General features: G+C 37.6%; 1 protein-coding gene across 3 annotated transcripts in view; it reads left to right on the top strand.

The window, feature by feature from the left end:
* DENND4C (DENN domain containing 4C) overlaps positions 1–27,740 on the top strand; it is a 118,413-nt gene that overhangs the window by 69,249 nt on the left and 21,424 nt on the right. The window contains exons 18-27 of one of the 3 annotated variants that reach the window (XM_025281472.2): positions 3,994–4,122; positions 4,300–4,444; positions 4,720–4,866; positions 9,207–9,317; positions 10,419–10,565; positions 15,242–16,395; positions 22,910–23,087; positions 23,915–24,024; positions 24,349–24,524; positions 25,522–25,568. In XM_025281472.2, the coding sequence (XP_025137257.2) occupies positions 3,994–4,122; positions 4,300–4,444; positions 4,720–4,866; positions 9,207–9,317; positions 10,419–10,565; positions 15,242–16,395; positions 22,910–23,087; positions 23,915–24,024; positions 24,349–24,524; positions 25,522–25,528 (2,304 nt within the window). In that variant the 3' untranslated portion in view covers positions 25,529–25,568. The remainder of the gene's footprint in view (positions 1–3,993; positions 4,123–4,299; positions 4,445–4,719; positions 4,867–9,206; positions 9,318–10,418; positions 10,566–15,241; positions 16,396–22,909; positions 23,088–23,914; positions 24,025–24,348; positions 24,525–25,521; positions 25,569–27,740) is intronic. The other 2 variants (XM_025281471.2, XM_006070894.3) reach the window with 2 other exon arrangements.

Below are 27,740 nucleotides of genomic sequence, written 5' to 3'. Positions count from 1 at the left end.
AGAGAGAAGTAGAAACTGACCTTTCTGAAGGCTTAGACCAGGAAACTGGTACAGTTGTCACTTCAGGCAAATCCTATCGGTCATGTAATCGCAGAGGCTTTCCCCTTCAATTCAGGGAGAAGGGACAGAGCCCTCTCAACGGGAAGACTAGTAAAGAGTTTGTAGCCATCTTTTATCTACCATAGATATCCAAAAGGTATCATGTTGTAGGCAACAACATACAGCAATTAAAAAATTATACCCCTGACATTTTTACTGTTTCTTTAGTTTGGTGTCTGCCTCTTATACAAGTAAGCCTGGAAGTTTGAAGGAATACTTTGTCGACTTCAGAATAAATTTTTGAGAATGGTTTTGGGAAATCCAGATTAATCCCAATTTGACACAGAAAGTAAATTATTTCTTCATGACTCATAGAATCTTGGAGTCGAATAGAACTTGAAGATATTTTAGTAAAACTTCAACATAAAACCTGAGATGTTGGAAGTCTGTAACATATGGGACCTTATCTGTGCTTGAGCTTGCTCTGTTAGAAAGTGTGTTCCATGCTGAGTTCAGTTCCACTTCCTTCTGGATTTTTTGGCATTGCAGAAGTTGTCAGTGAAGTGACAACACTTCCGATATTTGAAGAACTCTCTCGAGCCACATTCTTCTTAATCACGGCATGCGTCTTTTATAGAGTAAGAGTTTTCTTTAACCTAGTCATTTGTGAAGTTGCTCTGATAATTTCTGAACTCTTCTGCTTCTGAATTAAACTCTTCATTTCTAGCTATATGTATGTGTGTACACACACACACACACACACACACACACACGCATCTTTATGATCCTCTGCTTCTTCACATCTCTTTCCTTCCTTCATCTCTTGAGTTAAATATGCTTTCTCAATTCTTTTTTCTCTTCCCTTTTAAGAGGCCACAACTTGACTTTATGTTACTGCTCACAGTTGTTAAACAACCCTGTTATAAATAGAGACATTTTACAAATCCCAAGAAGAGTAGCTTTTTCTTTATATTTTCTTATTCTCAAATTAAGCTATAGTAGTTTCTGTCTGCTGTGTTCACTGCTCTTGTAAGCTGGCTAGCCTCTTTGCCAGGGATCTGTAAAATTACTGTCTCGTTCTTCCAAATGTGAGATTCTAAACTTTTAGGAGTTGCCAGTTGGATTGTCCTCTTATGATCAATTCTACCCCTCTTCACTAAACACATTTTCTCAGCAAAGCCTTTGCCAACAAGAGAAGTCTCTACACATGGACATCACCAGATGGTCAACACTGAAATCAGGTTGATATGTTCTTTGCAGCCAGAGATGGAGAAGCTATGTACAGTCAACAAAAACAAGACCGGGAGCTGACTGTGGCTCAGATCATGAACTCCTTATTACCAAATTCAGACTTAAATATTGAAGAAAGTGGGGAAAACCACTAGACCATTCAAGTATGACCTAAATCAAATCCCTTATGATTATACAGTGGAAGTGAGAAATAGATTTAAGGGCCTAGATCTGATGGATAGAGTGCCTGATGAACTATGGAATGAGGTTCATGACATTGTATAGGAGACAGGGAACAAGACCATCCCCATGGAAAAGAAATGCAAAAAAGCAAAATGGCTGTCTGGGGAGGTCTTACAAATAGCTGTGAAAAGAAGAGACGCGAAAAGCAAAGGAGAAGAGGAAAGATATAAGCATCTGAATGCAGCGTTCCAAAGAATAGCAAGAAGAGATAAGAAAGCCTTCCTCCGTCATCAGTGCAAAGAAATAGAGGAAAACAACAGAATGGGAAGACTAGAGATCTCTTCAAGAAAATTAGAGATACCAAGGGAACATTTCATACAAAGATAGGCTCAATAAAGGACAGAAATGGTATGGGCCTAACAGAAGCAGAAGATATTAAGAAGAGATGGCAAGAATACACAGAAGAAATACACAGAAGAACTGTACAAAAAAGGTCTTCATGACCCAGATAATCACGATGGTGTGATCATTCACACTCACCTAGAGCCAGACATCCTGGAATGTGAAGTCAAGTGGGCCTTAGGAAGCATCACTACGAACAAAGCTAGTGGAGGTGATGGAATTCCAGTTGAGCTATTTCAAATTCTGAAAGATGATGCTGTGAAAGTGCTGCACTCAGTATGCCAGCAAATTTGGAAAACTCAGCAGTGGCCACAGGACTGGAAAAGGTCAGTTTTCATTCCAATCCCAAAGAAAGGCAGTGCCAAAGAATGCTCAAACTATTGCACAATTGCACTCATCTCACACGCTAGTAAAGTAATGCTCAAAATTCTCCAACCCAGGCTTCAGCAATACGTGAACCGTGAGCTTCCTGATGTTCAAGCTGGTTTTAGAAAAGGCAGAGGAACCAGAGATCAAATTGCTAACATCCACTGGATCATGGAAAAAGCAAGAGAGTTCCAGAAAAGCATCTATTTCTGCTTTATTGTCTATGCCAAAGCCTTTGACTGTGTGGATCACAATAAACTGTGGAAAATTCTGAAAGAGATGGGCATACCAGACCACCTGACCTGCCTCTTGAAAAATCTGTATGAAGGTCAGGAAGCAACAGTTAGAACTGGACACGGAACAACAGACTGGTTCCAAATAGGAAAAGGAGTACGTCAAGGCTGTATATTGTCACCCTGATTATTTAACTTATATGCAGAGTACATCATGAGAAACGCTGAACTGGAAGAAACACAAGCTGGAATCAAGATTGCCAGGAGAAATATCAATAACCTCAGATATGCAGATGACACCACCCTCAAGGCAGAAAGTGAAGAGGAACTAAAAAGCCTCTTGATGAAGGTGAAAGTGGAGAGGGAAAAAGTTGGCTTAAAGCTCAACATTCAGAAAACGAAGATCATGGCATCCAGTCCCATCATTTCATGGGAAATAGATGGGGAAACAGTGGAAACAGTGTCAGACTTTATTTTTGTGGGCTCCAAAATCACTGCAGATGGTGACTGCAGCCATGAAATTAAAAGACGCTTACTCCTTGGAAGGAAAGTTATGACCAACCTAGATAGCATATTGAAAATACTTGCCAACAAAGGTCCGTCTAGTCAAGGCTATGGTTTTTCCTGTGGTCATGTATGGATGTGAGAGTTGGACTGTGATAAAGCTGAGCGCTGAAGAAGTGATGCTTTTGAACTGTGGTGTTGGAGAAGACTGAAAGGAGATCCAACCAGTCCATTCTGAAGGAGATCAGCCCTGGGATTTCTTTGGAAGGAATGATGCTAAAGCTGAAACTCCAGTACTTTGGCCACGTCATGCGAAGAGTTGACTCATTGGAAAAGACTCTGATGCTGGGAGGGATTGGGGGCAAGAGGAGAAGGGGACGACAGAGGATGAGATGGCTGGAAGGCATCACTGACTCGATGGTCATGAGTCTGAGTGAACTCCGGGAGTTGGTGATGGACAGGGAGGCCTGGCGTGCTGCGATTCATGGGGTCGCAAAGAGTCGGACACGACTGAGTGACTGAACTGAACTGATGTGTTTTCAACTTTCTTTTTTTAAGACATGGGTCTATAGAATTCTTTTTGTTATGTAGGCATCCCAGAGATGCTGCTTTTAATTCCTTTACCATAAAATATAAAACATGATTTAGAAGAGAGTCATTTTAATCATGTGTGATTTTAAAATGGTACGGAATGTGGTACGTGGCTTGGCACGGTTTAGGCAGCCACTTAAAAATACTGTGTAAATGAATTCCTTCTCAAATTATGGAAAATAAGAGTTGGTCCCTTTGTGTAACTTTTGTTACTGAAACCAATGTTATGTGTGCCCATAGGTCTTATATGGAAAAGTTAATAGTGCTGGTACTTCCATTAATGAATAGATTTTTAGAATAGTTTACCAAGACTCTCAAACCAGAACAAAGGACAAAAGAGTAATAACTATTGCTTGATAACTTTGACAGGAATTGAGTGAAGGCATTTAAGAACCTTTACAAGGCACAGACTAATATGCTAATGCGCTGATGTTATTTTTTTTAGGTGTGCTATCGAGTAGTGATGCAACTTTGCGGACTTTGGGGTCATCCTGTTTTAGCAGTGAGAGTTTTATTTGAAATGAAAACTGCTAAAATAAAGCCAAATGCTATTACTTATGGCTATTATAATAAGGTAAGTAGGATTGACATTAGGCAATATATGCTGTTTATTAAGACTGATAAATTTCTACACATTTTATTATTTAGAAAAAGAGGTTTGGGGGTAGAATTCCTTTTGTATAATATGTGTGTGCATTTAAAAATTCAGTGTTCCTAATAATCATTATTTTAACCGTTATTTTACCTTTAGGTAGTTTTGGAGAGCCCGTGGCCTAGCAGTACCCGCAGTGGTATCTTCTTGTGGACGAAGGTACGGAATGTGGTACGTGGCTTGGCACAGTTTAGGCAGCCGCTTAAAAATACCGTGCAAAAGTCACAGGTCTCCTCAATATCAGGTAATACATGTGATTGGAAAGATAACTTTCTTGCTGAACCATAAGTTTTATAGGCATATGAATTTTTAATTATATGAGGCAGAAAATAGAGGTGAATTCTAGTTGATATTTTCATATACTACTAAAGATAGAGGTTGCTTTAGCCCCAAATTATTTTATTCTCTCACAGATTTAGAAAGTATTCTGCAACTTTAAAAGAACTGTGAGTCACTCATGTTTAGTTTCAGAGATTACCAGTGCATGAGTTACTGAATTGCTGTTGTGCTTGTCTTCAGCTCCCCAGAATGCCACAGGTGGAAGTGATGGGGACACGGTGAGCCACGGTAGCGTGGATAGTTCTAATGATGCTAACAGTGGGGAGCACACAGTCTTCGTCAGAGATTTAATCAGGCTTGATTCCACTGACAATCAGTCTAGCACAGGTACTAAAATCTGGATTCACTAACCCTTCACTTAACTCTCACGTTAAGTCTTCCATTTTTCAAAAAAGCTTTTACCTTCCTCTTTCAAGCTTGTGCAGTACGAGTACCTTAAAAATACCATGTATAAATAAGGGGAGAAGGTAGACCTCTGACTGCTGATCATGTCTCTTTATTTCCTGTAGTATAAAATTAACTTTGGAGTGCTGTACAAAAGGCTCTCAATGGTACTTTGTGTTTGTTCTCATTAATTTGTGCAAGTATATGATATAATTGTTAGGAATTTTATAATAGGCCTTTTGTTTTAAGTATTGTGAGCTGAGAAAGTTGACTGATAGTAATGCAAATTGCAAGTCCTTTTTTCATTAAGTGATAATAGTTATTAAATATTTGAATTATGAATATTAAGAAGGAACGAAAAGAAGTCACACACCGTGAGAAAAAAGTATTCTTTGCTTGGTCATTACCTTAAATGACACTTTTTAAAATCTGCAAAACTGCTGAAGTTTTGTAGTTTTACATACAAAGCCATGGGCATTCAAAGCTCTATCCTCTGAAGTTAGAAATAAGCTTAATTAAAGTAGCATATTTTACATGTGTGTTGCACATCCTTCTTGTGTTTTTTCTTTTTGTTGTTAATTAGTATCTCAAGCTTTTCTTTATAAAGAACTCTGAGTCTTAATTCCTGTGCTTCATCTGATGAACTTGTCTCAATGACTGAAGTTTCCTTTTCTCTGCTCTTTGTTGCTCTGCTTTATGCTCTGTGCTGTTTCTGGGTGCTGCATTTGTCCTTGGCTGTTATGGTGTGGGGTGCAGACAGACTTGTATGACGTGAAGCTATGGATACACGTGTGCATTAATTCTACCCTTGAATGTTAACCACTTCAGGTAATTTCCCATTTATTAGGTTAAACTTTGCTGACATGCATGGGTGGGGGAAAGGCCTTTGGTTTTAAGTACCTTTACAAGTAGAAAGCAAATTTAGTTTTCTTGGCTTTTTCTTCTGTATAATCATATATGTACTACTGAAAATGCCCAAGTAACTTTATGATTAACTTGCAAAGCATATTTGTTATCTTATTTGAAAATATGCTATGCCTGTCTACAATTCTTATTTTGAGGGTGATTTGTAGTATCATTGTGTCAAATAGTTTTATGGGCATTAAAGATTTCAGTATTCTAGCTGTTGAGGTAGATTTTGGTTGCTAAAACTAATCTGCTGATTCTTGTGCTAGAAACTACCCCCATGATTACAGAAGCAGGTATAAGTTGGTGAAAGTCAACATAAAACTATAAGTTACAATCCTGTTTGTAAATTAAATTTCTTTCAACATGTAGGAATTTTCACTAGACTTTAATTTGAAAACCACCTTATTTTATTTTCTCTTATATTTTTTCCTAGTACTTACAGAATAAACTGATTTCATTTGTGAAAAACCAAGAAAATAATTTGTGGTATGAAAACATTTTACCACTTACAATAATAATTATTATTATAGTAAGCACTCTACTTCTCTCTCTAGATTATTAAGTTGGTCTCCTTTAAGGGGGAAAAAAGATCTAGTAATACTGGGAAACTGCATGAAGATTCTGTATTCCCCAGTTGGGGAAGAAACTTCAGATCCCTATTTCATATATTTCTTTTCAGTTACATTTCAAATGACTGAAGCTCTAGTATTGAATTTACCATGATTATGTCTCTGTAGTGTTTCTGGTGATGTCATCTGATACTTTTGGAAACCGCCAGCCCAGATGCTTAAGTTACTCTTTTCATGAAGGACTATCTCATAGAATCTTTCCATTTGGTACCTGATACTGAGTCAGTTAGCTTATTGAAGGCATATCTGAGTTTAATCAGTTTATTCAGTTCCCAGTCCAGTGTCCGTTTCATGGCACCATAATGTTTTACCAGACTTTCTGAGGGGCCAATAAAAAAATGACTGAACGTAGTCATTCTTAATAGCAGTATTTTTCATAAAATTTTTTTTAAAAATTGAAGTACAGTAGACTTATAATATTGTGTTAATTTCAGATGTACAATGATTTAGTTATATATATATATATATATATATATATATATATTCTTTTTCAGATTCTTTTCCCATATAGGTTATTAAAAAATATTGAGTATGGTTCCCTGTGCTATTCAGTGGGTCCTTGTTGGTGATCTAAATAGCAAGTTTTTTGTTTGATTCTTTGGTTATTGGCAAACCCATAGTTTCAATGGCACTTTAAAGAGCGACAGAAAGTGAAAAAAATAAAAAAATACAAAGTGGTAGACATTGGAAGTCACTATATTTTTTGTTTTATGTGTTTTTCATTGACATCCTTGATAATGTTTCCCTAGGAACTTGCCTTTATTTCCTTAAAATGATGGAACATTAAAGCCAAAGTAGACTTTTTAAAAACTATTTTGAAATCATTTTAAGCTTATTAAATGTTTCAAGAGTACTACCAAGAACTCTTGAATAACTTTTATCTAGCTTCATTCACTTTGAGGTTAACACATTTATCATTTTCTTTCTGTATGCATACACACATTTTTCCCCACTATGTGAGAGCAGATTGCGTGCATCTTGCCCTCTTACCTCGTAATACTGCAGCAGTGTTCGCTCTTACAGGACTGCAGTACGGCTCACTGCCTCAGGGAAACACTGATACCACTTTAATGCAGAGTTGTTACCCCAGTGTGCTCAGTTGTAACGTCCTTTATGGTACTTAACTCCTTCTCTTTAGTCACCTTCAACCAGCATAGTTCCTCACTGTTTCTTTGTCTTTCATGACCTCGACCTTTTTGAAGAGTAAATCAAGTTATTTTGTGAAACGCTGCCAAATTTGAGTTTGTCTGATGTTTGCCTGTGATTAAATTAGATTATGCACCCATGGCTCTTCTACAGAAATACAGAAATGCTGTGATAGCCTTCTGAGACGGTCACATCTCAGAGGCCACAGTTCTGTCTGTTCTTCATTGGTGGTGTTGATTTTGGTCACTTGGTGTCAGTGTTTGGTTTCTGTTAGTTACTGTTAGCCCTCCTGCAGATAATAAGCCACTTGTGAAGAGATACTCTGAGACTATGCAAGAATATCTGCTTTTTCATCACACTTTGCCTTTTAAGTTTAGCATCCATTGATGATTCTTGCCTGGACCAGTCTTTACTGCTGTGATGGTTGTAAGGCGGTGGATGTCCTTTAGAAATGTCCTCTCGTGTCTTTGAGCACTTGCTTTCTTACATAACAAAGTGTTCCTAGCTCATTCTTGTACCTTCCCTGCCTGAGCTCTGGAATCAGCCATTTCTTCAAGGATCTCAGCTTCCTTTTAATGGGCAATAGATTTTAGAAACCAAGATCTGGGCCCTAGATATGCTTACTCCCTCCAGGGTGGTGGTCTGGACTTTTTCAGCAGAGCTAGAAAATGTTTTATATTATTTTAGAAATACTTCTAATTCCAACTCAGTTACACAAGTTTTTCTTTGCCTTTCTGCATGTCATTTTGTTTTACTTTTGTAAAAAATCTCTCTTCTTCCATAGTAAGAATCTTTGTTCCCAACATCATCACATTTACTCAATTGCTCAGTCTTCCGGTACACATAATATTGTTTCAGCACTGCTACACACATTTTCCTGTGAGGAACAAACTGAAGGAGTTCAGAATTTGACTAGTATCCCTCAGGCTAAGGGTGTATACTCAAAATAATGTATTAGAAGTTACTTGCATTAGTCCTCTCCCATCCTTTAAGTGTGGTTATGTTGCACATGAACAATTGATTTTTTTTGTTTCTGTGCACATTCAGTTTTAGTTGCACCCCCACCCACAGTTTTGCTGATTTAATTTTTGAATATGTAGAAATTACGTTTCCAAAAATAAAAAAGCAATATGATAACCGTAGTTAGAGCAGTTTCCTCTCTATCCCTTCCATCCTGTTTTCCCCTCACCTTTTGTTGGTGACCAGTTTTATTGTTTTATGGTTTATTATTCTTGCATTTCTTTTTGCAGAAGTAAGCAGGTGTATGTTTTATTTCCACTTCTATCTTAACACAGAAAGTAGCATTTTATAAGTACACTCCAAAAGAAACTTTCAAAGCATCCAAATCTACTAATTTATACATGAGGAAATTAAGATGCATTGCTTTCAAGTATGTAACGGTTTTTAGTTTTGAAATTCCTTTCTGCTGTTCTTTGCTTCTTATCTTTGTTGTAAAATGTTTCATGTGCTTTGTGAGCTTTCGTCTCTTCTTTCTTTTTAGAAGTTGAATTGCATAAGTTGGTGGAATTTCCTTTTGACATTTTATAGCTGGACTGTAAATATATGAAAACATATGTCAGCCTTTATTCTTTTTAACAGGTGGTCAGTCTGACCAAGGCTATGGGTCTAAGGATGAACTTTTAAAGGACGATGCAGAAATTCATGTGCCTGAAGAACAAATGTCAGGAGACTTAATAACTAAAACAGAAGGTTAAGTACTGATATTTACTTAGCTTTACTTAGTGAGTTATCTCTATTATTTAAAAGTCTTATTTGATAATTTTGGTGATAATGTTCAGAAATGTAAAGTCTGGGCTTATAAGATATTATGTACTGTTATCTATGGGTTTCCCAGGTGGCACTAGTGGTAAAGAATTTGCCTGCCAGTACAGGAGACCAAGAGAAGCACATTCAATCTCTGGGTCAGGAAGATCCCCTGGGAGAAGGGCATGGCAACCCATTCCAGTATTCTTGCCTGGAAAATTGCATGGACAAAGGACCCTGGCGGGCTACAGTCCATAGGGTTGCACTGAATTGGACATGACTGAAATGATGTAGCACAAACTCTGTGTCATATATGATAGATTTTTGGTAGTCTCTGAATTTTAGAATTTAAGAGATTTTTAGAGACTCTATAGGTCAGCCCTCAGTTTTGTAGGAAAGTGCAACCCATCGTGGTATTCATTTGCCAGTGTAAAGTAACTATTTCATGACAGAACCAGGACTAAACTTTGAGGCATCAAGCTTGTATTCCACTGTACCTTTTATTTAAAATGCTCTTTCACTAGAAGTCCTTCAGTTATCTAAGTTGACATTTTTCATTAGTAAGTTCTAATATAGTCTGTAGTTTTTCTTCTTTTAGGGTACCCACTGTGATAGAAATGTTTTCTAGTAATCACTTTAAGAAAATATGGAGGAATATTTGGCTTTATGATAACATGATGTTCTTCTTGTCCTCTTACACAAAAGTTCCCTTTCTTTAATGATGTCACTTATTTTATGCTCCAGAATTATACAGAAGCAAGCCCCTCTCCTACTTCAGAAGTGATGAGGAATGTGACGAAAGGCCAGTCTTAATTGATTCACTCAGGAATGCTCAAGTTAGAATTATGAATGCTAAAATAAAGCATTTATTTCAGTCAATACTGGCAACATTTATGGCGTAAAATAAATCAGAATAAATCAGTAATAAAATAATCATGTATTCATCTCCACATAGAAAAAAAAAGTCCATAAGATATATTTAAAAGTACTGTTTCTGTTCAGTACTGGCGAAAATAGGAATGATAATGTCCAAATATTTTTTCCCAGAGGTGTGCAATGTCTCTGCTGTTGTGGCCAGACATTCTCAGCCTAGTGCAGAGCCCCAGAGTCCTGCTGAACCTCCTGCGTGGGGCGGCAGTATTGTGAAAGTTCCATCTGGTATATTTGATATCAACGGCAGAAAAAGTAGCACTGGTAAGTGTTTGCATTTAAGTTATTAAGTAATTTTCTTTTAATTTATTTATTATCTTTTTGCTGCACTGGGTCTTTGTTGCTACATGCAGACTTTCTCTAGTTGTGGCGAGCTGGACACTACTCTCTGGTACACAGGCTTCTTATTGTTGCAGCTTCTCTTGCTGCTAAGAGCAGGCTCTAGGATGCGGGCCTCAGTGGTTGCAGCACGTGGGCTCAGTAGTTGCACCTCCTGGGCTCTAAAGTGTGGGCTCAATAGTTGCAGTACATGGACTTAGTTGCCCCTCGGCATGTGGGATCTTCCCGGACCAGGTATCGAACCCTTGTCTCCTGCATTGCAAGGCAGATTCTTAACCACTGGACCACCAGGGAAGTCCAGCACTTTTGTTATTAAGTGTTTAAAACATACTTCTGTAGGTCCATGTGTGTCTTTAGTGACGTTATAAATTGCTAGCTTAATTATAATGAACATGCTCAAGAGTCAAAAGTAATAAGCTGAATCCTATAAATGGGCTAAAGAAGAAATTAAAATAGTTATTTAAAAACACTTAATTTTTAAAAGGAAGAGTATTAAATGTGTTTAGATGTTATTTGGAAACCTTTTTTTAAAAAATAAGACTGCATTCATGTATTATGTAATTTTTTAAATGTTTCTTCATTTATGGCTGCACTGGGTCTTCATTGCCGTGTGCAGCCTTTCTCCATTTGTGGTGAGCCGAAGCTGCTCTCCACTTGTGATGTGTGGGCATCTTCTTGTAGCAGCTTCTCTTGTTGCAGAGTCTTCTCTAGGACTCATAAGCTTTCAAACACGGGTTCAGTAGTGATGCATGAATTTGGTTGCTTTGCAGTATGTGGGATCTTCTCAGACCAGATATCAAATCTGTTCTCCTGCTTTGGCAGGTGAATTCTTAACCCTGGACTACCAGGGAAGTCCTGGAATACTTTTCTTACTGTTGTGCCTGTTCTGAGTTCTGTCCTCCTTTCTTATGGTTGATAATGAGAGACGAACTGTAGGATAGGCCTCATACTTATTCTGAACACAGAGGCAATTATGTGGTCAGATTCCAAAGGGCTTGTGTGTAGCAGGGTAATTCCTATACCTGAAAGGAAACAGAAGAAAAAGATTCATATCACTTGGATTCTATACAAAAATACCAGCGGGTCTTTAATTTTTGCCCAATTATTATAGGTACCCTGAGCGACTTCTTATTTATGATTAAGTCATACAGTCACAGTGTTAGTTGCTTAGTTGTGTCCAACTCTTTGCAATCACATGGACTGTAGCCCACCAGGCTCCTCTGTCCCTGGAGTTCTCCAGGCAAGAGTATTGGAGTTGGTTGCCACTCCGTTCTCCAGGGGATCAGTATTTGTAATGAGTAACTCTATGGCATGTAACTCCTATAAATTTACTACTTTCAATTATGTTGTGGCCCTCCCAAATACTTGTAAGACAAACATTTAAGTGTATGATTTTAAAAGACAATGAGATTGGCCTGTGTTATTTGCGCTTGGCACCCCACTCCAGTACTCTTGCCTAGAAAATGCCATGGATGGAGGAGCCTGGTGGGCTGCAGTCCATGGGTCGCTAGGAGTCGGACATGACTGAGCGACTTCACTTTCACTTTTCACTTTCATGCATTGGAGAAGGAAATGGCAACCCACTCCAGTGTTCTTGCCTGGAGAATCCCAGGGACGGGGAAGCCTGGTGGGCTGCCGTCTCTGGGGTCGCACAGAGTTGGACACAACTGAAGCGACTTAGCAGCAGCAGCAGCAGCATAGTAGCTGCAGTTCACTTCCCTAAGTCAATCTGTAAGTATATCTGCTTGTGACTTCATAGAAGTTAATTTGCTTAGCTTTTTAACGTGGAAATACTTCTCATTCCTAAAGTTGTTTTTTTTTTTTTTTTTTTTTATTGTGATACCAATTTCCTTTCTTTTGCAGGGGGTGAGGGCTTTTGTTCAAGAGGTGGAGCTAAATGTGTTTTTGAAAAAGTAACTGATATATATATCCTTAATCCTGTTTTCCCAGCGTATTGATAGCAGATTAAAAAGAAAAAGGAGGGCAGAGTTTTCATCATCAAATGTTTAGAATCTTCTCAGAATATTGAAATGGACATAGTTTGGGGACTGGTGTGTTTTTTTTCTCTTCTTATTGATCTTATTTCCATGTTACATTTTGATGTAGAAAGAGTTATTCTATCAAGAAAGGAGGAAATGGAATGAGGCTTTTGCCAGTATGTCAAACATTTTAATTTATTTTAAATATGTCAAACATATTTTAACATATTTTAAGTCAAAGTCAATTTAAAATTGAACAAAATGTGCCTCTAAACTCCTAGAAATAAGAACCAGTAAATTTGCAAATATCTTTTCTAAAATATTGGTAAAATTTTTTTGAAGTAGGTACAAACTTCAGAGTTACAAAACAGGCTGATTTAATTCCCCTGAAAGCTTTAAAAAATATCTAAATGCTTATTATTAGTTCTCTTTAGTTGGTTGATTATGATTATTAGATACCAATTTGGAATATTAAAAAGAATCTTTAAATCAATTTGAAAGATGAAAAAAAAAGACTTTATCAAAAACAACTTTTGCCCCAAACTCTAAGGTTTTTAAAAAACCAATGAGAATCCTAAATATGAATGCTTAGACTTAAGTTCTGCTAATCCCAGTGAGTCAGTGGTAAAGAATCCACGTGCAATGCAGGAGACCCTGGTTTGATCCCTGGGTGGGGAAGATCCCCTGGAGGAGGGCATGCTGCCTAGAGAATCCCATGAACAGAAGGGCCTGGCGGGGCTACAGTTCATAGGGTCGCACATGACTGAAGCGACTCAGCATGCACGCAGTGATGCAACTAGAGATAGTTTTTGGTTTTGGCGTGGAAAAAATTGCATGGTAGCAAGGAGTTAATGACTGCCTGCATCTCCTAAAGCTGGGGGAGATTCCTATAGACACTTGATGAAACATGATTGATCTCTGTGAAGGCTGGGATTATGTCTGTTTTATTCTTCACTGTATTAGCACTTCATGTAGTGGGTGCTAGTAGGCATTCAGATACTTGTTGAAGGAATAAACTTAACAGAAAAAATTTTGGCTATTCAGATTTTATTAGGCTTCTTATCATTTGCTGATACTAAGCACTCCATTCTAGATCTTTTTATTCAGTACTTTGGAGAAGTAAGACTTTGGCTATAGCAAATACGTAATCTATGACTATGAATTTGCTTTGTGCAAAGTAGATTTCTGGTAAATACTTGTTGAATTAGGTATATGAAATCTAGGATAGAAGAGATTATTTCTTTTTCTGTCTGTTTAGCTGCTAAATCGTGTCTTACTCTGCGACCCCATGGACTGGTGTGTCAGGCTTCCCTGTCCTTCACTGTCTCCTGGAATTTACTCAGACTCAAGTCCATTGAGTCGGTGATGCCATCTGATCATCTCACCCTCTATCACCCCTTCCTTCTCCTGCCCTCAGTCTCTCCCAGCATCAGGATCTTTTCCAGTGAGTCAGCTCTTCTCATCAGGTAGCCAAAGTATTGGGACTGCAGCTTCAGCCTCAGTCCTTCCAATGAATATTCAGGGTAGATTTCTTTAGGACTGATGGTTTGATCTCTTTGCTATCGAAGGGATTCTCAAGAGAATTCTCCAGACCACAATTAGAAAGCATCAATTCCTTGGCATTCAGCCTTCCTTATGGTTCATCTCTCATATCTGTACATGACTACTGGAAATAGTTTGCTTTGATTATATGGCTTTGACTATATGGATCTTTGTTGGCAAAGTGATGTCTCTGCTTTTTAATATGCTGTCTAGGTTTGTCATAGCTTTTCTTCCAAAGAGCAGGCGTTTTTTAACTTTGTGGCTGCAGTCACCATCCGCAGTGATTTTGGAGCCCAAGAAAATAAAGTCTGTCACTATTTCCATTGTTTCTCCATCTATTTGCCATGAAATGATGGGACCAGATGCCATGATCTTTGTTTTTGAATGTTGAGTTTTAAGCCAGCTTTTTCACTCTCCTCTTTCATCCTCATTAAGAGGCGCTTTAGTTCCTCTTCACTTTCTGCCATTCAAGTGGTATCATCTGCATACCTAAAGTTGTTGGTATTTCTCCTGGCAGTCTTGATTCCAGCTTGTGATTCATCCATCCTGGCATTTCGCATGATGTACTTTGCATGTAAGTTAAATAAGCAGGGTGACAATATACAGCCTTGATGTACTCCTTTCCCAACTTTGAACCATTCCTTTTTTCCATGTCTGATTCTAACAGTTGATTCTTGACCTGCATACAGCTCTGCTGTTTATTTTTAGGTCTGCTATTTAACACAATCTATTTCTTAAGTTGAATGTAAAACTCTTAAAATATAAAACATGTTTATAGATTATATTTATTAATAGGTATGATATCTGTCAGTGAACAATACAGGTTTATACAGTATATATTGCATGATCTTTTCTTAAAATGTGTATGTATATGCATAGAGGATAAAAGACATATTAGACATTAAAATGTTCTTAAGACACAGGGTTAAGCAGTGTTTTGGGACTTTTTCTGTATACCATCTAACCCTTCTGAATCTTTTACTCTATGTCTCACTTTCAAAAATCAGAAAAAAACATTTTTTTAATACAAGTTATATCAGAAAATAGATGTATTTTTAAAATTGTACTTTCTCTTTTTAGGTAGTACATCAAGTGTATTATTTTCTAGTCAAGATCCAGTTGAAGATGCTGTCTTTGGTGAAGTTATTAATCTCAAGAAGAATGGTGACAGAGGAGAAAAAAGACAAAAGCATTTTCCAGAGAGAAGCTGTAGTTTTAGTTCTGAAAGTCGAGCAGGAATGTTACTTAAGAAGAGTAGTTTGGATTTGAATTCAAGTGAAGTGGCTATCATGATGGGAGCAGACGCCAAGATTCTCACAGCACTGACAAGTCCTAAGGCTTCTCCACTCCATAATGCAAGAGCCCACAGCTTTGGGAGTATTAGCTGCCATCCCGCTGACGCTAGGACTCGCGCATCTGAAAGCACTTGGGATTCGGAGCACCGACTGTCGGTGTTAGAAATGCTTGAGGAGAGCCAAGAGTTGATCGAGCCTGGGGTTGATGAACATGTAGCTAAAGCTGCTATGACAAAGGACACATGTGACAGTCTACAAAATGATAGTAATCAGTCCAGAGACTCGAAAGCAGGATCCAGAGATCTAGCAAATAAGAGAAATAGCTTGTATGGTGTTGCTAAAGCTGTTGAGAGGGAAGATGTTGAAACTGGACTAGATCCTTTGTCTCTTTTAGCCACTGAATGTATAGGAGAAAAAACTGATTCAGAAGAGAAGCTGTTTTCTCCAGTTATTGCACGTAATCTGGCTGATGAAATTGAAAGCTATATGAATCTAAAGAGTCCCTTAGGTAGCAAGTCTACTAGTATGGAACTACATGGAGAGGGAAGCAGAGAGTCTGGTGCTACCAGTACATTTATTCACTCTTTAGAGAGGAGATCAAGCCTACCTTTAGATCATGGTCCACCAGCACAGGAGAGTCCTGAAAGTGAAAAGGGCTCCCCTGCAGTGTCCAGGTCTAAAACTTCTACGGGGCGTCTCAAGCAACAGACTCCCTCCAGAAGTCCTAAGGAACGTTCAACTTCTTTATCAGCACTGGTCCGTTCTTCACCACACGGCTCATTGGGTTCTGTGGTAAATTCTTTGTCAGGGCTAAAGCTGGACAATATCCTCTCAGGACCCAAGATAGATGTGCTAAAATCTGGTATGAAACAAGCAGCAACAGTAGCCAGTAAGATGTGGGTGGCTGTAGCGTCTGCCTACAACTACTCAGATGATGAGGTGAGAGTGTTGTATGTGTGTCATCTGCCTGATGTTGCAATGTTTGGAGTATTTTTTTAATATATGAATTACTATTTAGATTTTTCTGGTAATTTTGTTTTTTAATATCTTGAAACATGCATATCCCACTTCTTTCTTGAAATGACTTAAGTATACATGTAAGGAATTTAATAGTGAAGAAATAGAATATCAGGACTAATTTATAATTCCACAGCTCAGTCTAAACTAACACATTGTCTGTTTAGTTGAAAGAATTAATGATTAATGTTTGATCTAATAATAATGCCATGTTGTATTTGCATATCACTTCACTTTTTTCAAGTGGAGGATAATTGCTTTATAATGTTGTGGTGGTCTCTTGTGTACATCATTGTGAGTCATTGTGTTTTTTTATATATATATTTGGGCTTCCCTGATAGCTCAATTGGCAAAGAATCTGCCTGCAATGCAGGAGAGCCCGGTTCGATTCCTAGGTTGGGAAGATCCACTGGAGGAGGGATAGGCTACCCACTCCAGTTTTCTTGGGCTTCCTTTATGGCTCAGCTGGTAGACAACTGCCTGCAATGCAGAAGACCTGGGTTTGATCCCTGGGTTGGGAAGATCCCCTGAAGAAGGGAAAGGCTACCCACTCCAGTCTTCTGGCCTGGAGAATTCCCTGGACTACCTGCAGTCCATGGGGTTGCAAAGAGTTGGACATGACTGAGTGAGTTTCACTTCAAATATATATGTGTATGTATATATATATAGCTAGCAAGAAGCTGCTAGATGACACAGGGAGCCCAGCCTGGCAATTTAGGACAACTTAGAAGTGTGGACGGGAGTGGGGGGAGGGTCAAGATGGATGGGATATATATTTAGTTACATATACTATATATAAGTTATATATGTATAATTATATAATTTGTATAAAATATGTATGTTATATATTTATATATAAATTTTACATATTTATATATTATATATATACCTCCCTTCCATCTTGAGCCTCCCCCAGCTCCCCGCCACACCTCTGGGTTGTCACGGAGTTCCAGGCCGGCTCCCTATGTCATTTAGCAGCTTCCGGCTAGTTACACTTTACACGTGAGAGTGTATATATGTCAGTGCTACTTTCTCAATTTGTCCTACCCTCTCCTTCCCGCACTGTGTCCACCAGTCTGTTCTACATATGTCACTTCACTTTTTAAATAACTTTAACCTCTGTCATTTCTTTAAGATACATAAATCACTCTACAACTCAATTTATAGATTTCATACTGCATAAGTAAAGCTGCTAACTTTTTATTGAAGTTAAGTTGATTTTACAATACTGTATTAGTTGATTTTATAATACTGTATTAGTTTTAAGTGTACAGCATAGTACACATTATATTCTATTATAGGTTATTACAAGATATTGGATATAATTCTGTTATAGATAGTAAATTCTTTTTGTTGTTTTTCTTTTTTTCTTTAATATCAATGTATTTATTTTAATTGGAGGCTAATTACTTCACAATATTGTATTTCAACATTAATCCACATGGGTGTACACATGTTCCCCAACCTGAACCCCCCTCCCTCCTCCCTCCTCATACCATCCGTCTGGGTCATCCCAGTGCACCAGCCCCAAGCATCCTGTATCATGCATCAAGCCTGGACTGGCGATTCATTTCACATGTGATACTATACATGTTTCAATGCCATTCTCCCAAATCATCCCATCCTCGCCCTCTCCCACAGAGTCCAAAAGACTGTTGTATACATCTGTGTCTCTTTTGCTGTCTCTCATACAGGGTTATCATTACCATCTTTCTAAATTCCATATATATGTGTTAGTATACTGTATTGGTGTTTTTCTTTCTGGCTTACTTCACTCTGTATAATAGGCTCCAGTTTCATCCCCCTCATTAGAACTGATTCCAAAGTATTCTTTTTAATGGCTGAGTAATACTCCATTGTGTATATGTACCACAGCTTTCTTACCCATTCGTCTGCTGATGGACATCTACGTTGCTTCCATGTCCTGGCTATTATAAACAGTGCTGCGATGAACATTGGGATACACGTGTCTCTTTCCATTTTTGCATACGTTATAGACTATTACATTTTTTTATAATGAAGGTATCATAACACATTTACAGGAGACTTGGAAAATTATAAAACAAACATATATAGTTATATATAGTTTCACTGTATAATACAATTATTTTTAGGTACATAAATTAAGATTTTTATATGGAGTTTCAGTATCAAACTTTCAAAAATTAATAGAATGAATAGAAAAGTAGAAGGGAAGAGTAGACCTGAAAAGCACTATGAACCAAATGAGATAATTAAGATTTCTACAGTTTTCACACAACAACAGGATACAAATTCTGTTCAGATTTCCATAGACTGTAAACCAGAAGACCCTGGAACATATCTAGCAACATAAAACAAGGTGCAAACATTTCATGGTCTAATGTTATTGAAGTCATACAGAGTCTGTTCTCTTTCAGTTCAGTCGCTTAGTCGTGTCCGACTCTTTGTGACCCCATGAACCTCAGCATGCTGGGCCTCCCTGTCCATCCCCAGTTCCTGGACTGCACCCAACCCCATGTCCATTGAGTCGGTGATACCATCCAGCCATCTCATACTCTGTCGTCCCCTTCTCCTCCTGCCTTCAGTTTTTCCCAGAATCAGGGTCTTTTCAAATGAGTCAGCTCTTCACATCAGGTAGCCAAAGTATTGGAGTTTCATCTTCAACATCAGTCCTTCCAATGAACATGCAGGACTGATCTCCTTTAGGATGGACTGGTTGGATCTCCTTGCAGGGACTCTCAAGAGTCGTCTTCAACACCACAGTTCGAAAGCATTAATTCTTCGGCGCTCAGCCTTCTTTATAGTCCAACTCTCACATCCATACATGACCACTGGAAAAACCATAGCCTTGGCTAGATGGACCTTTGTTGACAAAGTAATCTCTGCTTTTTAATATGCTGTCTAGGTTGGTCATAACTTTCCTTCGAAGGAGTTCAGTTCAGTTGCGCAATCGTGTCCGACTCTTTGCAACCCCACGAACTGCAGCATGCCAGGCCTCCCTGTCCATCACCAACTCCCGGAGTTCACCCAAACCCATGTCCGTTGAGTCGGTGATGCCATCCAACCATCTCATCCTCTGTCGCCCCTTCTCCCCTGGCCCTCAATCTTTCCCAGCATCAGGGTCTTTTCAAATGAGTCAGCTCTTCACATCAAGTGGCCAAAGTATTGGAGTTTCAGCTTCAACATCAGTCCTTCCAATGAACACCCAGGGCTGATCTCCTTTAGGATGGACTGGTTGGATCTCCTTGCAGTCCAAGGGACTCTCAAGAGTCTTCTCCAACACCACAGTTCAAAAGCATCAATTCTTCTGCACTCAGCTTTCTTCACAGTCCAACTCTCACATCCATACATGACCACTGGAAAAACCATAGCCTTGATTAGACGGACCTTTATTGGCAAAGTAATGTCTCTGCTTTTGAATATGCTATCTAGGTTGGTCATAAGTTTCCTTCCAAGGAGTAAGCATCTTTTAATTTCATGGCTGCAATCACCATCTGCAGTGATTTTGGGGCCCAGAAAAGTAAAGTCAGCCACTGTTTCCATTGTTTCCCCATCTACTTGCCATGAAGTGATGGGACTGGATGCCATGATCTTCGTTTTCTGAATGTTGAGCTTTAAGCCAACTTTTTCACTCTCCTCTTTCACTTTCATCAAGAGGTTCTTTAGTTCTTCTTCACTTACTGCCATAAGGGTGGTGTCATCTGCATATCTGAGGTTATTGATATTTCTCCCAGCAATCTTGATTCCAGCTTGTGCTTCCTCCAGCCCAGCATTTCTCATGATGTACTCTGCTTATAAGTTAAATAAGCAGGGTGACAATATACAGCCTTGACGTACTCCTTTTCCTATTTGGAACCAGTCTGTTGTTCCGTGTCCAGTTCTAACTGTTGCTTCCTGACCTGCATACAGGTTTCTCAAGAGGCAGGTCAGGTGGTCTATTATGCCCATCTCTTTGAGAATTTTCCACAGATTATTGTGATCCACACAGTCAAAGCCTTTGGCATAGTCAATAAAGCAGAAATAGATGTTTTTCTGGAACTCTCTTGTTTTTTCCATGATCCAGCAGATGTTGGCAATTTGGTCTCAGGTTCTTCTGCCTTTTCTAAAACCAGCTTGAACATCTGGAAGTTCATGGTTCATGTATTTCTGAAGTTTGGCTTGGAGAGTTTTGAGCATTACTTTACTAGCGTGTGAGACGAGTGCAATTGTGTGGTAGTTTGAGCATTCTTTGGCATTGTGTTTCTTTGGGATTGGAATGAAAACTGACCTTTTCCAGTCCTGTGGCCACTGCTGAGTTTTCCAAATTTGCTGGCATATTGAGTGCAGCACTTTCACAGCATCATCTTTCAGAATTTGAAATAGCTCAACTGGAATTCCATCACCTCCACTAGCTTTGTTTGTAGTGATGCTTCCTAAAGCCCACTTGACTTCACATTCCAGGATGTCTGGCTCTAGATGAGTGTGAATGATCACACCATCATGATTATCTGGGTCATGAAGATCTTTTTTGTACAGTTTTTCTGTGTATTCTTGCCATCTCTTCTTAATATCTTCTGCTTCTGTTAGGCCCATACCATTTCTGTCCTTTATTGAGCCTATCTTTGTATGAAATGTTCCCTTGGTATCTCTTAATTTTCTTGAAGAGATCTCTAGTCTTTCCCATTCTATTGTTTTCCTCTATTTCTTTACATTGATTGCTGAGGAAGGCTTTCTTATCTCTCCTTGGTATTCTCTCACCATTTGTTCTCTTACCATTATGGAATTATGTTAGAAATCAGTATCAAAAGGTATTTGAAAATACCTTACATATTTTCAAGTGCAATGTGACATTTACACAGAGAGATCTTTGACTTGGCCATTGAAATCCTCATTAAAGTTAAAAGACTGAAAAAATACAGAGTGATTGCAGAGAAAAAAGCATTTAAATGAGAATATTAGTATCAAAATGAGAAATCTCAAAGATACTTTAAAAACCTATGTAATTGGAAATTAAATGTCCACTTTTAAATGATGGGTGTATCAAAGAAGCTATAACAAGGAAAATCAGAAAATATTTGTAACATAATAAAAAATAAAAGAGAGTTTACCAGAATTTGTTGCATGTAGCTGAAGCTGTTCAGTGCAACTAAGTACAACGTGGAATTTTGAATAAGGTGTGAAAACAATAGACACTAGCATAACATTTTGTGAAATTTGAACAAAATCTGTACTTTAGTTAATACTGTGTCACATGTTAATTTCCTTAGTTTTTTTAAACCACATACTGTTTCTTAGAGAGTAAATTCTTGTTGCTTATCTGTTTTACGAAAAGTAGCTTGTATCTGTTACATCCATCACCCTGATTTGACCCTCTCCCCTTACTTCTTGGTAACCGCAAGTCTGTTTTCTATCTCTGTGAGTCTGTTTCTGGTTTGCATACACATTCATTAGTGTTAGTTTATAGATGCCACATATGAATAACATCATACAGTGTTGCTCTTTCTCTTACTTATCTCACTAGCCATAATACTAAGTCCTTCCATGTTGCTGCAGATGGCAATTTTTCATTTATTTTATTTAAATGGCTGAGTAACATTCCATTGTGTGTGTGTGTGTGTTTATCACATCTGCATGATCCTGTCATCTGTCGATAAGCACTTGGGTTGCTTCCATGTCTTGGCTATTTTATATAGTGCTGCTGTGAGCATTGTGGTGCCTGTCTCTTTTTGAATTAGTGTTTCTGCTTTTTCTGGATGTATACCCAGAAATAGTTATATAATAAGGAAGGCATATAAGTCTTCTTTAAAGCAAAAATTATAAAGGAAACTGCTTAGTGAAATGTTTCCTATCTTAAAGCATCAACAATCACTTAAAGCATTACAGTCGCTGTAATCAGCAATTACAGTGTTCAGAACTTGGTTCATGTTTTACTCCTCTAATACTGATGGTTGTTTTCAGAATAATCATATTGCCAGCAAACATTCTTCACAATTATCTGATCTTAATGTACTCATATTATCCACATTTTTCAGATAACATAATTAAAAAGGAAGTTAAGTCATTTCTGTAGGATCATTTCCGTAGGATCACAGTATGTAATGGGGAACCAAGATCACAGTCTGGCTGTCTTGACTCTTAAGCCCCTACTCTGTTTGTACTGGGGTCTCAGATTACATTGGACGCAGTGAGCTCCTAGAGTTCTTTCATTTTATAGTTTGAATATTGGGATAAACCCCACAGTCCTAATATATACTAGGGTCACAACATGATCTTAAAGCATAGGTCATTGCTTGAATGTCTTAAGAGTATGGAAGAGAAATTCCAAATAATAGAAAGAGGTCAAGGTTTCAGAACATATGGTGATGATGATTTTAGAATTACAGATGAATTTAATTCTGAAAAGGATAGAGTGAATATATTCTCATTGGAGAAGATCTTATGTATATATGTGGGATTTTTTTTTTTCCAATTAAAGGAGGAAACGAATAGAGATTACAGTTTCCCAGCTGGCCTTGAAGACCATATTTTGGGAGAGAATATATCACCTAATACGAGTATCTCAGGGTTGGTCCCCAGTGAACTTACCCAGAGCAACACAAGCCTCGGCAGTAGTAGCAGCAGTGGAGATATAGGAAAACTGCATTACTCACCAGGTAAGGGGGAGGATTGTCCTCTTTCCTGATTTATATGCCCATAATTCTTATCCCTGTACCACACACAGTAAGCCCCATTTGTCGAGATGATCGGGTAGATTTGTGTATAGCCACACCATATTAACCACTGTTATTTTATAAGGTCTTAAAGTACTGTGTGGAATCAGACTGTGGCTTCCCTGGTGGCTGAGTGGTAAAGAATCTGCCTGCAGTGCCGGAGATGTGGGTTCAATTCCTGGGTTGGGAAGATCCCTTGGAAAAGGAAATGGCAACCCACCCCAGCATTCTTGCCTGGGAAATCCACTGAGTTTTTTATTTATGTATATTTGTGGATTGTATCATTAGTTCTCATACTTTAGTGTATCTCAAAATCACCTAGGGTATTTGTTTATAAGTATATACAAATATCCAAGCCCTAGGCTAAAACTTTTGAGACTTAATCTGTGGAATGGGACTTTAAGAATATATATTTTTGACCAGCTTTCCAGGCGAATCAGTTATTTACTAGAATTTGAGAATTTCTTTGCTATATTACTGAAATCTCCTAGTTCTGTGTTATTTTTTAAATTGTAATTTTATTCATTTTCTCCACTTTTTATTATGAAAAATGTCCAATACTTTAAAAAGTTCAAAGAATCATATAGTGAACAATCATATATTCTCCACCTAGATTTAATTAACTATTGTTAAATGTACATAAGTACATTTTGATACTAAACCTTTTGAAAATAAATTGTAGACTTCATGGTATTTCCTGCTAAATATGCATTTCCAAAGAATAAGGACATTTTCATACATAATGTGTTATGATGTTTACTTCTCTCTAGGTGAACTTCCATTTCCAAGAGGCATAAAAGGGCAGGAATTTGAAAAGTCAGATCATGGTTCTTCTCCAAACACCAGCATGTCCAGCATCTATCAGAATTGTGCAATGGAGGTAAAAGTTCTATATTCAGCCCATAATAATAAAGTGGCAGTAAACATATTTTTATTTCAGAGTGGCATTTTAACAGATTTCTATGATACCTTTCTGGACTGAATAAGTCATTTTGTTGAATTTTCTGGTGTCTTATGTAAACAAGGCAATAAGCTAGTAGTTTTACCTATAAAGTAATTGTTCTTTTATTAATTTCAAATGTGATCCACAGAATAAATACAATTTTACGTTTGTCTCAAGAGGATGGACTATTAAGAGCACCAAGACTATTGAGGCCACTATTCACTGCAGTGGTTTTCAGTGTGTGTGTTTTTCTGCTCTTAGGTTTTGATGTCAAGTTGTTCACAGTGCAGAGTTTGTGCAGCTTTGGTTTATGATGAAGAAATTATGGCTGGATGGACGGCAGATGATTCAAATTTGAATACAGCCTGTCCCTTCTGTAAAAGCAACTTCTTGCCTCTTCTCAATATAGAATTTAAAGACTTGAGAGGCTCTGCAAGGTTAGTATTGTAAAAGCTCCCTTAGAGAGGTAAGTACCCTCTAAAAGGCAGAAGAATGAAGTAGTCATGGTGTGCTCCAGATGTTCCTTTCCTTGCCCTCCTTCATTTTCATTATTTGAGAGAAAATACTAATATTGTAGGAGGCTGTTTTTCCATGTTATTTAACAAATGATTATTATTAATAGTTAATTTTTGGAGCTAAACTTTATAAGTTATATAAGTATATCAGTTATTATAAATTAAAAATTCTAACATTAGTTATTAATTTAGTATTTCTGCTTTAATGACCTTGATTATGTGCTCTGGAGCCTCCCCACCACCACCACCAAAAAAAAAAAAGATGAAAGGGACTTTAACTCTTCTCTTAACTTGTTGCCCTTTTATGGTGGTGCTCTCTAATGTGAAATGACTAAATTCTAGGCATTAGAAAAGAGATTAACTGATCTATAATCAGTCATTAAGTAATTGAGAGTTTGGTAACTGTTTGCTCACCTAAGTACTTATAATTTTTTTCTTCTTCTTATGGTGATTGTAAATGGGATTGTTTTCTCAATTCCCCTGTCTGCTAGCTCATTAGTATATAGAATGCAACAGGTTTTTATTGGTTTTGTACCCTGCAACTTCACTAAATTCATTTATTACTACTAATAGTTTTTTGGTGGATTCTTTAGGGTTTTCTAGATATAAAATCATGTCACCTGCAAACTTATTCCTTTCTAAATTGGATGGCTTTTTTCCCTCTTTTTTGCCTAATTTCTGTGGCTAGAAGTTCTATGTTATGTTTCAGCTTTTCACCTTTGATAATGATGTTAGCTGGGGACTTGTCATATATAACCTTTATTATGTTGAGGTATATTCCTTCTATATCCACTTTGTGGAGAGTTTTTATTATAAATGGATGATTGGTCTTGTCAGCTGCTTTTTCTGCACCTGTTGAGATGATCATATTTTTATCCTTCATTTTGTTAATGTATGTATCACATTGATTGATTTGCAGATGTTGAACCATCCTTGCATCCCATGGACAAATCCTACTTGATCACGGTATATGATCCTTTTAATGTATTGTTGCATTTGGTTTGCTGGTATTTGGTTGAGGATTTTTGCATCTTTGTACATCAGAGATACCAACCTATGTCTTACTTTGTGTGGTCTTTATCTGATTTTGGCATCTGGGTGATGTTGGTCTTGTAAAATGAGTTAGAAAGTATTCCCTCCTCTTGAATTGTTCAGTATAGTTTGAAAACGATAGGTATTAAATCTATAGATGTTGGGTAGAATTTATTTGTGACACTGCCTGGTCCTGGCCATTTGTTTTTTAGAGGCTTTTTGATCACTGCTTCAGACTGTACTAACAATCAATTCAAATCTTCTCTTCATGATTCAGTCTTGGAAGGTTGTACTAGTCCAAGAATTTGTACATTTCTTCTAGGTTGTCCTGTTTGTTGGTATATAGCTGGTTTTTAAAATATTCTTATAATCCTTTGTATTCCTCTGGTGCCCTTTGTTATTTTCTTTTTGTTTCTGATTGTATTTATCAGAGCCTTCTCTCTTAAGTCTACCTAAAGATTTGTCTGTTGTGTTTATCTTTTTAAGAACCAGCTTTTAGTTCCACTGGTCTTTTCTGTTGTCATTTTAGTCTCATCCATTGGTGGCTCAGAGCTTAAAGCGTCTGCCTCCAATGTGGAAGACCCGGGTTCGCTCCCTGGGTCAGGAAGATCCCCTGGAGAAGGAAATGGTAACCCACTCCAGTATTCTTCCTTGGAGAATCCCATGGACGGAGAAGCCTGGTAGGCTATAGTCCATGGGGTCGCAAAGAGTCGGACATGACTAAGTGAATTCACTTTCACTTTCATTTATTTCCACTCTGATCTTTAGTATTTATTTCTTTCCTTCTACTGACTTTGGAATTTGTTCTTCTTCTTACATTATTTTTGGCTGTGCCCCGTGATTTGTGGGATCTTAGTTCCCTGACTAGGCATCCAACTTGGGGCCCTGGCAGTGAAAGCACGGAGTCCTGACCGTTGGACCACCAGGGAACTCCCTGTTCTTTTCCTGGTTCCTTTATGTGTAAGGTTAAGTTGTTTATTTCAGATTTTGTTTCTGGAAGTAGGCCTGTATTTCTCTAAACTTCCCTCTTAGTACTGTTTTTGCAGCATCCCATAGATTTTGATATGTCATATTTTCGTTTGTCTTCAGGTAATTTTTTGTTTCTCTTTTGATTTCTTCATTAAACCAGTGTTTCAGTAGCATATTATTCATTAGCCACATATTTGTGATTTTTTTCAGCTTTCTTATAGTTGATTTCCAGTTCCATACCACTGTGATTAGAAAAGATAACTTAATATGATTTCAGTCTTCTTTTATTTATTTTTATTTACTTATTGAGTATTGTTTTCTGTCTCAACATACGGTGCATCCTTGAGAAAGTTCCATGTATACTTGAGAAGAATGTGTATTCTAATGCATTTGGATGGAATGTTCTATATAAACTTATCAAATTCTGATCTTAGGTTTCATTTAAGGTTGCTTTCCTCTCTGTCTGGATGGTCTACCCATTGATGTAAATGGGGTATTAAAAAGTCTCTTACTGTGTTAGTCAATTTCTCTCTTCAGATCTGATACTTTTTAATATATTTTGGTGTTTCTATATTAGGTGCATATATATTAATATGTCTTCTTGATGAATATTATTTATCATTAATAAATGATAAATATTTATCATTATTTACTATCCATTTTTGTCCTTTATTGCCTTTTTGGTTTGAAGTCTGTTTTGTCTGATAAGGGTAGGGCTGTACCCACTTAATTTTTATTTTCCATTTAGTTACTACAGAATATTGACCATATTCCTCATGTTGTACAATACATCCTTGAGCCTATCTTATACCTAGTCATCCCAAATACTCTTTGTTTTATAGAGTGTTCTCTCTGTTCAGTAATTTCATTTCTGAGATTGAACTGCCTGAGTTTCCTTTTAGCTTACTGAGTTTCTTTATGACAGCTATTTTGCATTATCTTAATCAGTTAGATTGCAATATTTGTAGCTTTAAGTTTGGGTTCTGGGGGAGTGTAATTTTTTTGTGTGTGTGGGGAGGATACATGTTATTCTGGTGCTTCATGATGCTTGGTGAGTTGTTCCCCTTGCCAACATATTTGAAGTACTGAACACCTTTCTGCTTGATTCTGACAATTCAACTGGTCAAAAAATAGAGG

This window comes from Bubalus bubalis, chromosome 3 (assembly GCF_019923935.1).
Source record: "Bubalus bubalis isolate 160015118507 breed Murrah chromosome 3, NDDB_SH_1, whole genome shotgun sequence".
NCBI lineage: Eukaryota > Metazoa > Chordata > Mammalia > Artiodactyla > Bovidae > Bubalus > Bubalus bubalis.
The sequence above is the reverse complement of the archived record's forward strand: the minus strand, read 5'-3'. Positions and strand labels throughout refer to the sequence as shown.